The sequence below is a fragment of the Empidonax traillii genome, unplaced genomic scaffold, assembly GCF_003031625.1.
Source record: "Empidonax traillii isolate 1590-97213 ecotype Southwest subspecies unplaced genomic scaffold, ASM303162v1 scaffold51:size1492887, whole genome shotgun sequence".
Taxonomy (NCBI): domain Eukaryota; kingdom Metazoa; phylum Chordata; class Aves; order Passeriformes; family Tyrannidae; genus Empidonax; species Empidonax traillii.
This window is the reverse complement of record NW_020955244.1, coordinates 33158-46518: the sequence shown is the minus strand read 5'-3', so window position 1 is coordinate 46518 and position 13361 is coordinate 33158. Positions and strand designations below refer to the sequence as shown.

General features: G+C 41.8%; 1 protein-coding gene across 3 annotated transcripts in view; it reads right to left on the bottom strand.

Moving 5' to 3' along the window:
• Nucleotides 1-1574: 1574 nt before the first annotated feature.
• MELK (maternal embryonic leucine zipper kinase) overlaps nt 1575-13361 on the bottom strand; it is a 27104-nt gene continuing 15317 nt past the window's right edge. For 2 of the 3 annotated variants that reach the window (XM_027879119.1, XM_027879120.1), the window contains 5 exons: nt 12200-12290; nt 11585-11753; nt 8146-8249; nt 4766-7044; nt 1575-1587 (listed from right to left, as the gene is read on the bottom strand). In XM_027879119.1, the coding sequence (XP_027734920.1) occupies nt 6867-7044; nt 8146-8249; nt 11585-11753; nt 12200-12290 (542 nt within the window). In that variant the 3' untranslated portion in view covers nt 1575-1587; nt 4766-6866. Of the gene's footprint in view, nt 1588-4762; nt 7045-8145; nt 8250-11584; nt 11757-12199; nt 12291-13361 lie in introns of those variants that run through there. The other variant, XM_027879118.1, reaches the window with a different exon arrangement.

Genomic DNA, 13361 nt, shown 5'->3' with positions numbered 1-13361 from the left:
CCTTGTCTGGCGAGTCTGGAGTTTTACAACAATACTGAAAGCTTTACTGAAATGCAGGAAGATTATATCCACTGACTTCCCTTGATGAAATATGTGTACTACCTTGTCATAAAAGGAAATCAGATCTGATAAGCAGGACTTTACTTTTGTGAAGCTATGCAGGCTGTGATCAATGACTGCATTGTCCTTCAGGTGTTTTTCAGTACCTCCCAGAACAGTGCTCTCCATAACTGTACCAGGCACTGAAGTGAGACTAACAGGCCTGTAGTTCCCAGGGTCATCCTATTTGCCCGTTTTGAAAATTGGGACTACATTAACCAGCTTCCAGTCACCTGAGACCTCTCCGGAGTCCAAAGACTGTTCAGGTATCATTGAGAGAAGCCTATCAATGGTATCAGCCTGCTTTGTGAGTATTCTGTGATGAATCCCATCAGACCCTATAGATTTGTAGGGATCTAGCTGGAGCAGCAGATCCCTCACAACTTCAGGGTCAACTGTGAGTTTACTGTTCTCACAATCATGGTCCTCCAGCTCAGGGCTCTGGGAACCCTTTAGCCTGTCATCAGTGTTGAAGACGGAGGCCTTGTCAAAGTCCCTGTTTGCAAAGTGATCAGCCTCATCCTGGAACTGGCCAATGTCATTTCTACACTTTGACATTCTACTTTTGAACATTAATATATTTAAAAAACCTCTTTTTATTGTTCTGCAGAGTTCTGTGATCTTCAACTCCTGTGAAGTTTTGGCTGCATGAATTTGCACTACTGAGCAGTGAATTCACTGAGCAGTGACTTTTCTCCCTACTGTGTTGCTCCCATGTCACCCAAGCTGCTCCTGCTGTGCCTACACCTTTCCTTTTGCTTTATCTCCAAAAGAAGATTCTTGTTCACCCAAGCCATCCTTCAGCCTCATCTGCTTGACTTTCAACATTTTGGAATTGCCTGCTCCTGTACCCTTAGGAGGTGATGTTTGAAATGTGACCAGCACTGATGGACCCCAGCACCTTTGAAAAGCATTTTACCAGGGATCTTCCTTACTAGTTCCCCGAGCAGCCTGAAGTCTACTCTCCTCATATCCAGGAGTGAAGTTTTGCTGGCACTTTTCCTCCTGTCACCAGAGATTTAAAACTCAATCAGTCTGTGATTGCTGTGGCCAAGATGGCCACCAATCCCCTCTTTGCTCATGGGATCCTTTCTGTTAACAAGAAACAAATCCATGAGGGCATCTTTCCTAGTCAGCTCTCTTAGCACCTGTACCATGAAGTTGTCACCCAGGTGTTTTAGGAATCCTCTGAAGCTGCTTGTGCCAGCTGTATCGTGCTCCTACTTAATATCTGACAAGTTGAACTCTCATAAGAACAAGAAAGTTGATTTAGAGGTGTCTCCTAGCTCCTTGAAGAATAATTCATTGGTGTCATCGTCCTGGCTGGGTGGTCTATTGTAGACTCCCATGATGACATACACATCATTTGTTTGTCCCTTAATCCTTACCCAGAGGCTCTCAACTGTGCCAACTGTGAACTCCAGACATTCTAACCTTTCTTTTACATACAATGTCATCCCCCTGCCTCTTCTGCCCTGCCTGTCCCTTCTGGGATACATGGCACTCCATTTATGTCAAATCTCTAGGACAGGGCCAAAGATTCAAGCTCCTCTTGTTTGTTTCTCATGCTGCACGTGTCAGTATAGAAACATTTCAGGTGGGGTTTTTACTAGCTGACACCTTGTGGAGCAGATTTGAGTGGTCCCATTAGCACTCATTTCCTCTAGTTTTGGCACAACGTCCTATTTCTCATTGCTGATAAGCATAGCATTTTCCATTTCCCCCTTTCAAGCTAGTTTAAAGCTCTGTCAACCAGTCCTGCTAGTTCCTGTGATAAGAATGTTTTTCCCCTGTGAGAGGTGCATCCCATCAAGTGACAGGAGAACAGGTGTTGTATAGAGCATACCATGGTTTAAAAAACCTGAATTTTTCTGATGATACCAGTCTTGGAGCCTTATGTTGATCAAATGGATCTGCTTGTTCCTTTGAATTTTATTCCATGCTACTGAAAGAATCAAGGAAAACACTACCTGTCATCCTGATCCATCAACCAATCATCCCAAGACCCTGAAATACCTTTTAAGTCCCCTCGGACTTCTCTTTATTATCTCATCATTGCCAACTTGAAAAACCAATAACAAATAATAATCAGAGGGTCTTAGTAGACTGGAGAGTTTTCTAGTAATGTCCTTTACCTGAGCCCCTAAGAGTTAGCGGACTTCCCTGTGAATTGGGTCCAGTCTGGATATCAGACCCTCTATTCCACTTAGAAGGGAGTCACCTATGAGAACTGCTCTTCTTTTCTCTTAACAGATGAGGTCGTGATGCGGAGATAGAATGTGTTAATGTGTTGTCTTTACATGGCCCCTCCATCCCAGGAGGACTTTGTCATCTGTCTTTCTGGTTACAGGGCTTCATATATGTAGTAAAAAGAGCCAGTCCTATTTGTCATTGCCCCATTTTCAGAAAGAGGAGCTCTGATACAGCTTGTGCACCAGGAGCTAGAGAACTTCACCAACTGATGAGTGTCTGTCTTGTTGTGATGAGCCCAAAACTGAAGATGGTTGGAGACAAACAGAAGGGAGGAACTGAGAACATGCAGAGTGGAAAGACCATGAATATCCATAGCTCAAAGTAGTAGAAGCAGTAGTTCTGGTAGAAGAAGGATTTTTGCTGTTGCATGAGGTCCATACAGGGACTTATAAGAATAGGGACCATTTGATCACCTGCCCTTAAAGGAAGATGAACCATGATCACCTAGAAATAAATAGTCAAGAGGAGGCTCCAAAGCTTGGCTAATTCCATCTTACAACCCATATGTTGCAAAAATTCATATGCTTGGACAAATGGTAGCATTATGGAGAGATATGACTAAAGCCAAGATGACATTCACATAGAGCTGTCATGGTTTCATCCCAGCCAGCAACTCAGCCACACACAGCCACTTGCTCACTCCCCCACAGTGGGATAAGGGGGTAAAAGTGAAAACTCATGGTTTAAAATCAAGGGAGTTTAATAGATGAAGAAAAGACTGTGCACACAAACAAAGCAAAGCACACCAAAGAATTCATTCCCCTCTTCCCATGGGCAGGAAGGTACTCAGTCATACTCAGGACAGCAGGGCTCCATCACACCTTACCATGACTTGGGAAGACAAATGCTATCGCTTTGAATGTCACCCACTTCCTCCTTCTTCCCCCAGTGTTAAATGCTGAGCATGATGCCATGCAGTCAAAGATATCCCTTGGGTCAGCTGGGGTTGGCTATCCCAGCTGTGCCCCCTTCCAACTCCTTGTGCCCCATGGACTGCTTAGAGCATGAGAACTTGAAGAGCCCTTGACTGAGGTTAAGCACTGCCCAGCAACAGCTAAAACATCTGTGTGTTCTCAGTGTTATCCTCATCCTAAACCCAAAATATAGCACTGTATCAGCTCCTGGAAGAAATTAAATCAATCCCAACCCAAACCAGCATAATAATGAACATAAATTGAGTTTAGACTCTCAAAGAGGTTCCTAGCTGAGGGAGAGAGGTTAGTACAGACTCCTGGGTGTAGCATACCAAGCATGCTTTCAAGACTAATACATACGACATTGTACAACCTAGCTGCCTGAAAACAGGGAAGCAAGACAAATCTTCAGGCCCTCTGTTCCTCTGTGCAGACTTCCACAAGGTTGGCATGCAACCCATGCTTCTCCTTATCCACATAGCTCCTTCATCTGTTCATCTTTGTTTTTTTCTCCCTCTGAGTTCCATCTGAGGTCAGCTGAAATGGACTTCCAGCAATTTCAGTAAAAACAATTGCTGATCGAAGCAGCACTTTGGTTTTTTTTTTTTTTTTTAAAAAGCACAACACATGCATTCACAGCAAGGAATATTAGCAAAAAAAGTCGACAGAGTAGCCTAGACAGAAGAGGAAAACCTTATTTCACACATCAGAGCTTGTAAGACAATGTGAATTAAATCAGTGATTTCTACCTTAAAAGGAATGAAGAAGACATCTTAATTACTGTTTGTGCATTCATAACATCAGTTTTGTCACCATAGGGAAGAGATAATTACACAAAATGTGCTTCTGAGCAGTTGCAGTTAGGGTGTTCCAGGATACTTTTGTAGTCATTCCTGAATTTAAAACTCAGTGAGTGCAAAGGCAAGTGAATGTTTCAGTTCTTCAGCCCTTGGGATTCACAGTTGTGATTGGTGATTTAAAACACACAGCATGCTATTCATTAGTAAGACTGTTATCATTATGCCTCCTTCAATCAGCCCTTCTGAATTCTACCCTAACTTCAGTTCTGATCCAGTTCCAGACAGAAACCAAATTCTTGAGAAGTTTGTATTGGAAAAAAGAAAGCAAGGAAAATCAGAGCTCACACAATACCGCAGCACTCCAGATATGTATCAGCTACAACCCTTGGCTGCTTCATCGTTTGCAGCTGATTTACAACTGATATTTAGCAAACTCAAAATTTCAGAATGCAGAAAACCAAACAGGAGTGTCATGTTGCAGTTGGGAACACCAAAAGTATTTAAATACTGATATGAAGCTTTAAGCACTAATTAGAACAATAGGTTAGCTATGCTTTTAGCAATGCAAACTTTTAATTCATATGCCAGTCACACTCCACTTATGAGATTTCCTACACTGTGTAGGCATCACCATTTACACTTCAGTACTAGCAGTTAAGGGATGTCCTGAACATAGTTGTCTCCTCTAGCATAAGACACTCCTCTGTGTGTGTCCCCTGCTTGCCATCTGGTCTAGCCCAGTGTTAACTGGAAGCATGCAGCACTCACACATGGGGCCCATGGGCACACCCCAGGCTTGTGTGTCCCCCCCAAAACCAGCACACACTTTTTACCCACCTGACACCCCTGCCCAGACCTAAGGCCTCCTGCTTATCTGCTAGCCCAGCTTCACATTTGTTGGGGAATACCCACAGTCAACTGGGAGGGGAGGATGCAGACACTCTGCCCCACAGCCAGCACTGGGCTGAGATCCCTGAGCATCACCCCATCGGCTGGCACCTCCCCATTGACTCCCCCCAGCATCTCACACCCTTGGGATTTGTCTCACTAGCTGCAAAATCCCAGTTTGCTGCAGTTTTCCCAAAGCCCCTCCACTTGCTGTGACTGACAGCATTTGTTGTCTTTCTGTCACTGAACAGAATCATAGAATATGCCACATTGAAGGGACTCGCAAGGATCATCAAGTCTGACTCCATTCTCCTCGCAGGACTGCATGTCAGGTTTGTGTCCCTATATTTTTTATTTCTGACTTTCCCCCTTTTCCTTACTTTGCCATTTGACAAGATAACCTTTCAAAAGTGAACACGACTATGTTCCACACCCCTTATCAATTAACATGACCGGCCAACCCTGGCTCTCATTACAACCTCTCTTACCCTCTGTCAGGAGGATCTGCATCATTGTTCATGTTGTCCCTCTTTTCCTCCTAGTGCCTTCTGCATCTAAAAGGTCCTTGACCAGAAATGTTTTGAAGAGCAACAGTTTGCTCTTCCTGCTTGCAAGTATTCCTACTTTTTCTTGAAAACCGCTACAATTGTCCCTGTTCCTTTACCTGTCTAAAAAGCAGTAAAGTGACAACTTGGCATTGGAAAAAACATTGAGGGACACTTCTACGTTGGTGGAGACAAAACACCCCCTCCAGTTGTGCGGTAATGGTCACAGAAAACAAGCAAAACAGCTTTCATTACCAGCCGTATCTCGTTTGTCACTTCAAGTTTTCAGCAATGGTCAGCTCTCCACCCACCTAACCCTTGGGTGGATGTGCCTCAGGCTCTAGTTAAGGGGCAATAACGTGGCTTTACATGCAGCAAGTGCCGGTTGCCTCCAGGTAGTTTAAGAAAAAGCTGCAGCACACTGTCAACTTGTCTAGGTATTACTGGGTGTCTTTGCATACAGAAAGGCTTCAACACGTGTCTTCCCACTGCTGTTGCTTGGGTTTAGCCAGATAAAAAAAATCTGTGCTTGTAAAGCACAGATAAAGGCAAAAATAAACACTCCACACAACAGACAGCACAAGCACATGCGCCATTTTCTAAAGGTATTACCCTAACTCCCCAGCCACCTCTTAGGTGTCCTTGTTCTGGATATTTCGAGTTTTATTTCTGGCGCTTAAATTCTGTTAAAGGTGTCACTGGATTCCTTGTAGACAGTCAGGGTGACAAATGACTTCTTCATTCCCAACAGTTCAAAGGTGCTGCTGTTCTTCAGCGATCCTAATATCATCATGTTAACATGAGAGCATCAGAAAGTGCACAGGCTTATTAAGCGTCATTGAGGCTTTGTAATGAGATACAGCAACACTTTACGTGAGATCACAGTTTAAATCCAAGCACTCTTGACTTCACATTTATTGAAGCCAGTCCTATTTTGTACAACACTGAGCATATATAGGGTAACTCCGGGAACCACAGCTGTGACTTAGTTAATGATCTCAATAAATCCTACTTAAGCAGAGACAAGAGAATTATGCAAATTACTATTTCTGTGCCACATGCACTTGATAACTGAAGACATAGCACAAAAAGCTTCAGCATGTAAACACCACTACTTTTTTAACCCAGATATGGGAAAAATATATGAGAAAGGGAACAGCTTACAAAATTTTGCTTCAGAAAAGTTGCAATTGCAGAACATTTATTATGAACCTAATCAAGGAAACATACAGAACGCATATGTACAAAAAAGGGATGGTTAAAACCCAAGAAATATGACAGATTTTTGAAGTATAGCTGTGTATGTGACAAAGAATTACTTTTCTGAACAGACCTTTCCAAAACATCATGATAAAAGCCTCTGCCACTCACACTTGGCAGCTAGATAAGATGTCTTCCATCAGCCTCTTGTAGACCCAGGCATCACCTTTAAGCCGCTGTCGCCAAATACCCACTGCTTCAGGTTTATCGAGTTGACACACTTCTAACTCAAACTCCATAGTTACTTTACCAAAATCTGACCGTGTTTGACATTTCAGGGTGTAACTGTAGAAAACAAAAAGGAAAACAGAATAATCATTGAACCATTTAATGTTTGTTTTGTAATGTAATTTTAAATTAATCCAACCACTTCACAAAAAATATCCCACTGCTACTCAGAATATTCGGAAACAACCCACAGTTTAGTCAACTGAGAGCTTTGTGAATACTTTATTAACAGAGCACTATTGTTATCATTATGCCCAAGGACCAGGCGTGCAGCACCAATGTTCTACCCACAGAAATCCTTGCTAGCCACAGACACCCATCCTCAGAGCTGGAATCATGGAAAGTTTCCCTTTTTTTCACAGATAAGACCACTCTTCTCTCTTGTGGTTATAGCTTAGCTGGTGTGAAAACAGGAAAATCTGAATGCACAGTTTGAAACATTACAATGGGAGAAGGTGCTGCAGTGCAATCCAACATCCTTCCAGATTCTGAGCTTGGAAATTCATCAGAGGCTGATGTACACTCTGATGTTTTACGATGCCCATCATTGAAATACTCAAAAACTTGAGAAAATGCATATTAAAATTGCGCATAATATTTATGTCATGTGTTGGGTACTCAGGAAACAGGCATTCAGTTTCAGCAGATGTAAAAACCAATCTAACCAATCAGTACCTTAGTCTAGCTAGTAAATCCTACAAGTTAATCCACCCAATGGTGTCAATATTCTGCACAGCTTTTAAACTATACGGATTTCTTGGCTAAGGCTAATGTCTTTTAACAGCCAAGAATGAGGGTTAAAAAATTAGTACATTATTCCTCCAAATTGTCCCATTTGGTCACGTGACTATAACCAAGCAAACTTTTTGTATTTAAAATTTCACAAGACACAGGCTGACGTGAATTTTGCCTTAATTATGTCACTAGTATTGGCTGATATCTGTTGGTCAAAGAGCTCTGCTGGAGCTCACTAAACATAGCTTTGCATTGTGTCAACAAGTTTTAATCGCACACATTAATTTAGTGCTTTGTACATTTTCTATAAGATTATTTTACAGCTGTGCCAAGAAAGTAAGCTTAAATACTTCTCTTTATCAAAGACTGGAGTACCAACTATTTAGACAAATATAAGTTGAAGTCATCATATTTTCCACTTACCCCTTCTGAACATATTCCACATGCTTCTTTGAAAGAACAGTGATTATTTCATTCAACAGTTGGTCTGGATTATGTAGCTGAGTGATGGTAACATTGCAGTGTGCCTAAAAGTAGTCGGCTTGTTAAAACAATTCAAGAAATAAAAAAATAAAAATATCTCTCCTAAAACCGAAGACATTGCAAAATGTTTTCACAAAGAAAGTTTCAGAACAGCTAATCTTAGCGAAAAATGCTTCAAATTCCCCAAAATATCACCCTGCTGCATGCCCTACAGTTGGGAAATGGCCTAGAGCTGAGACTGAATGTTTCCGATGTCAAGGAACAGGCACAGTACTACGCAGTTTTTTATCTATAAAGGTAATTCACTATTCAAAAATTTACTGTTATAAGTAAAGTATACTTTATATACATCACATCTAGTACTTCATATAAGGGCTTTTGCACTAAGTGAACTCTTGAACAACTTGCAGACACTCGCAGGTAACAAGAGAAAGCATATGCCAATTGTAACAAATCAACATGTCCTATCTAGCTTCTGAAGTCACAAAAGCAGCCGAGAGAAGTCAAGATTGTAAAACAGCTTCAGAAATGAACATACGTTGATGATGCAATGTCAAAGGGTGGTTCTTGAGGTTCTTATTCAGACGAATATGTATGCAGTTCCCTGAGACAAGTGCTGTAACACTGAAATACAGTCACGTCTTATGATTCTGTACTTGTGAGTCTCTAGAATTTTTCAGGAATTCATCAGGAATTTTGCATATACTATAGATAAAGGAAACTAAGGCAGGAGGTTAAACATATTTAGAGATAGAATATCTAGCTTCCAGTTCCTCAGGTTCCTGAACTATTTGCCCAGTCTAGACTCCTGTACAATGGGCTGGTCAGGTTTGTAGCCCAACACATGTCCTGAACTTGTATGACCCCCAGCTTGCCTTGGACAAATGTACCTCGGACAAAGCTTCCAACTGAAATACAGTGTCTGAATTCCCTGTATACAGGATGAAAAGCACAAAATGGTCCTGTGACTGACAGACAACTCTCACTGTGCAGTAGATGTGCCACCAGCCAGTCAGCTGAAGGGACATATCACTGGCTTCTACAGAACTGCTTGTGCCTCGGTACACAACCTGAGTTCTTTCATGGTAATTACATTTTTCAAACATGTTGCCTACAGATTCAAGCACAAATTCCTCCTTGTATAGCTTCTGGAGTACATATGTTGCATTTGAGTGATGTATAACAGAATAGCTAGGTTTGGAAGGGACCTCTGTAGGTCATCTACTCTAACACCCCTGCCAAGGCAGGTTCACCCAGAGCAGGTGAAAAAGGAATATGTTCAGGTGAGTTTGGAATGTCTTCAGAAAGGGAGACTCCACAACCTCTCAGGGCAGCCTGTTCCACTGCTCTGCCATCTTCAATGGAAAGAAGTTCTTCCCCATGTTGAGGGTGAAACTTCTTGTCGTTTAGTTTATAGCCATTGCTTCTCTTTCTGTCGCTGGACACCTCTGAAAAGAGTCTGGCACCATCCTCTGCCACTCTTCTGTGGTATTTGTATGTATTTGTGAGGTCCCCCTTTCAGTCTTCTCCAGTTACTAGGCCAGCTCCCAAAACTACATGTTGATCTGCAGTATGCATCTGCTTCTGGCTGTTCCTGTTTCTCCAGTTGGGAGAACAGAAGAGAAGATGACTTGGTCACTGATGTTTTCCACCTGCCTCATGAGAGTTTTATAACCTTCCTTGATCCTGCTCATTCTTTGGCTTGCAGCATCATTTGTATCCATGTGAAAAAGCAGCCTGTGCTCTTGACAAGTTATGATACCCTCTCAGCAACATCATGGATCTTAAGACCCCAGCAGGCAGCAAACTTGCCTTGACTCTCTATCAGGCAAGCAGATCGGTTTCTCACTGCCCCTTAATAGAGTCAACCACTATAAGTACTCAATGTTTCTTTTTACAGTAACCTCTGTGTCCTGCTGGTGCAGGTTCTCCTTGGCCTTCCTTGTGGACATCTAAAGCCTTTAAAGCATCATATCTGGTTTTGTTCTGAATGTTGGTGGATGGAGGTTGAATTGGAGCACTGCTGTTGTGGGTCACCAGGGTCTAAGTTATCTCCTGCTCAGTGGTATCCGTTGTAGGTGGTTGGTTCTAAAACCACATCTCTAAGTCTGTTTCAGCCCTCTAACACTGCACAATCTGTTAACTCTGTCTTATAATTTGGCCACCTACCACAACAGGTGGTGCTCACTTCATGCAGAAAGTAGCCTTTTCTTTAAAAGTACCTGGGCATCTACTACAAGCTATCACCTGTACTGACATCTCCTTCCTTACCAGTTCCATCTGAATGGAAGCATCAGACTTCTCAGGGGCTTCTCAGTAGACACATTGTTTTTGGCTCCAAGATTACTCACCATTACAGCAGAGACCTAGAGCACTTAGCATTTAGCTGGGCTGTGGATGTACTTACAGAGTACAGCACCCTCCCCGCACACCCTGCCCATGCAAACTGCTGCACCACATCCCTTTGCTGCACTACCCTGTTTGCCCACCCTGTTTGCTTGTGCTCCCTGGAGCTTTCATATCTCCCTTACTGCTTCTGGAAATGCTCCTCCGCACCTGGTTGCCTGCTGAGGGCTTCTGGGTCCTGCCAGGGCTTGGAGCTGCTGCTTGGGTGTCCTTGATCTCAGAAACCCTCCTGTACAGCTCGATGTAATGCTCACACCCAGACTTACCTCATTTGCCACTGCCATATGATGTGCATTCTACACAGCTAATATTAAACTCATGAGTCATTTCAGTAAGAACAAATTATTAATGAAATATTAAAGTGCTCTGTGCAGCACACTACCTGAGGAACTGCTTTTTCTGTGGTTACTTAAAGAAGGATAAATAGCCAACCAGCTTGGATGCAGTGACATCGAAACCTTAACAGTCAACATTACAGGAACACTACACAAGGTGTAGTTATTTAGGCTCTAAGTGTAATTTCAGATTCCCTAGACATCTAAAGATGACTCCAGAATGGACATACTGCTTCTGGGCTACAGAAACCTAAGCCAGGAATATTAGCATTTTTCAGTGGGACAGCTAGCAGAATTTCTATACAAATAACATGAAAAACTGTCAGCTAGGGCTCTTTTAAAACCATCCTGCTTCCTTCACATTTGGTTTAGATGGGCTATAAGCAGCAATGGTGAAACTCCTACCTCAATCTGATGACTTGCCTGAGTTCAGACTAAAAGATGTCTCACTGTGATAACTGGGGCACTGTCTTGTTAACAGCAATGCAGTAAGAGCACTTTACTGTAGAAAGCAGGCAAGACAGGTCACAGAAGCTTTCACAAGAGCATTTCTAAAGTTATTGGATGTTTTCAATAATAATAATAATAAATATAGTCCTAATACTTGTTCTCTTGTAAGACTTTTGCACCAACCATACCTTTAGCTTCCTTGGACAACTTCTAGTGCATCGTTTCTTCTTGCTTGGCGTAAGCATTGTGATCACTTTATCTAGGCCTTTTTCAAGATTTCCAAATATTTTGGCTTTTCGCTTCTTTTGGCTGCTATCCATGTGACCTAGGTTGCGATCTAATTCCACTGAGTGACACCTGTTACATGGACAAATCAATCTGTTATTTTTCTCTCAGTGTTAAAAAATTAATTATTTTGGACATGTCACTAAAATACTACCAGACATGCCAGAACAAAAAAATCAATTTCAGTGCAGTATATTATAGGAGTTTCTGTTTGAAAGTTTGAAAGGTTTAAATCCAGAGATGTATCTAGAAACTGCTGTCCTCTGGAGAACTAGACTAAGAAGGAACTTACATTACGGAAAACAGGAATATGTCCTAAAGATAATTGAGTTACATAGTTTTAAAACTTTTCTGTACCATCAGTGTTTTCTAGTGAAAGTAGAAAGGGGCTTAAGGGAGGTTTTTACCAAGAGAATAGAAATTACTGCTTGCTGCTGTAACAAGGCTTCCTAGGCGGCACATGGATTAAGGTAGTCCTGCTCTAAATCAGGAGTGTACACAAATAACTGGACACTTACCTTGTTTCGGGAAGAACCTCAGCTGCTGTGAATTCATCTGTGTTTGTCAGGTTTGTGGGTTTAATTGGGGTGACTGCAGTGAACTGGCTCTCTGAAAGAAAGCATCCAAGCCAAACAGGTATGTCTTTGCATAAAATATTTTCTTTTTTTCAGCAACAATTTCTCATTATTAATAATTTATTTCAAAAATCAGATCCCTTTACTATCTCAGGTCTGTATTTTCAAAATGATAAAATATGGTTTTAATATAACAACAATACTACCTCTACTCTACAAATTAAAACTGCAACTGATTTCCCCAGGGCCCTACAAGTCACACCTTAAGAGTCAGAAATGCTGTTCAATATTAGGAATTTCAGGATCTGAATTGCTCTCTTGCTCTGCCACTGGTCCCACAATAAATACTGAGCAATCCACTGCATTAAATAGTTTGGTTCTTCACTGATGCTTTTCCCTTATACAAAGGTTGTAAGTTTATATAGCCGTGTTTAATACATGGTGTAGATGTTACATAGCAGCCTAAAAAATCAGTGTCTGCAGAGCATGGCTTTGAATGTGCAGGAGAAAATGCTAAGTGGAATAGTCATCAAATGAGTTGGCACAATTAAACCCAACTTCAGTGTTCAAAGTTTCAGCTTTCTACAGAATTGCACCTGATCCCAGACAAAAACCCTCAAAATTTCCAATGAATACTTCCACTTTTCTACTTCTAGGAAAGTGTTAATGCCTTTCCTGAATCAAAGATTTTTCAATGCATCAAAGAATTAGCTTTCATTGTTTCATAATCAAAAATCTAAATAAATGAGCTAAAACAGCATTTCTGCATTTCCCATTTCAGAGAGTACCTATTTTGCTTTTTAAACTTACCATGAAGTTAGACTTCACATTATTGCATACAATTTTAAGACAAACTCGTGAAAGACTGGTCTTTTTATTGCAATTCTTTAAACCCTTTATGAATGAATGAATGGCCAGTCTCTTCGCGAACGAAGAACCGGGGAAGGTCTTTCCACCTTCCAGCCTGCGCATTGGATTTTTTAGGTGAGACACAGTGTGCGCGGAACTGAGCCCACCCTTTAATCCTGAGGTTCATCTGCCGGGGCCAAGCACGCTTGGACGGTGGCAGCGAGGTCCTCAGGACGTAGATGGATTGCCTTACGGG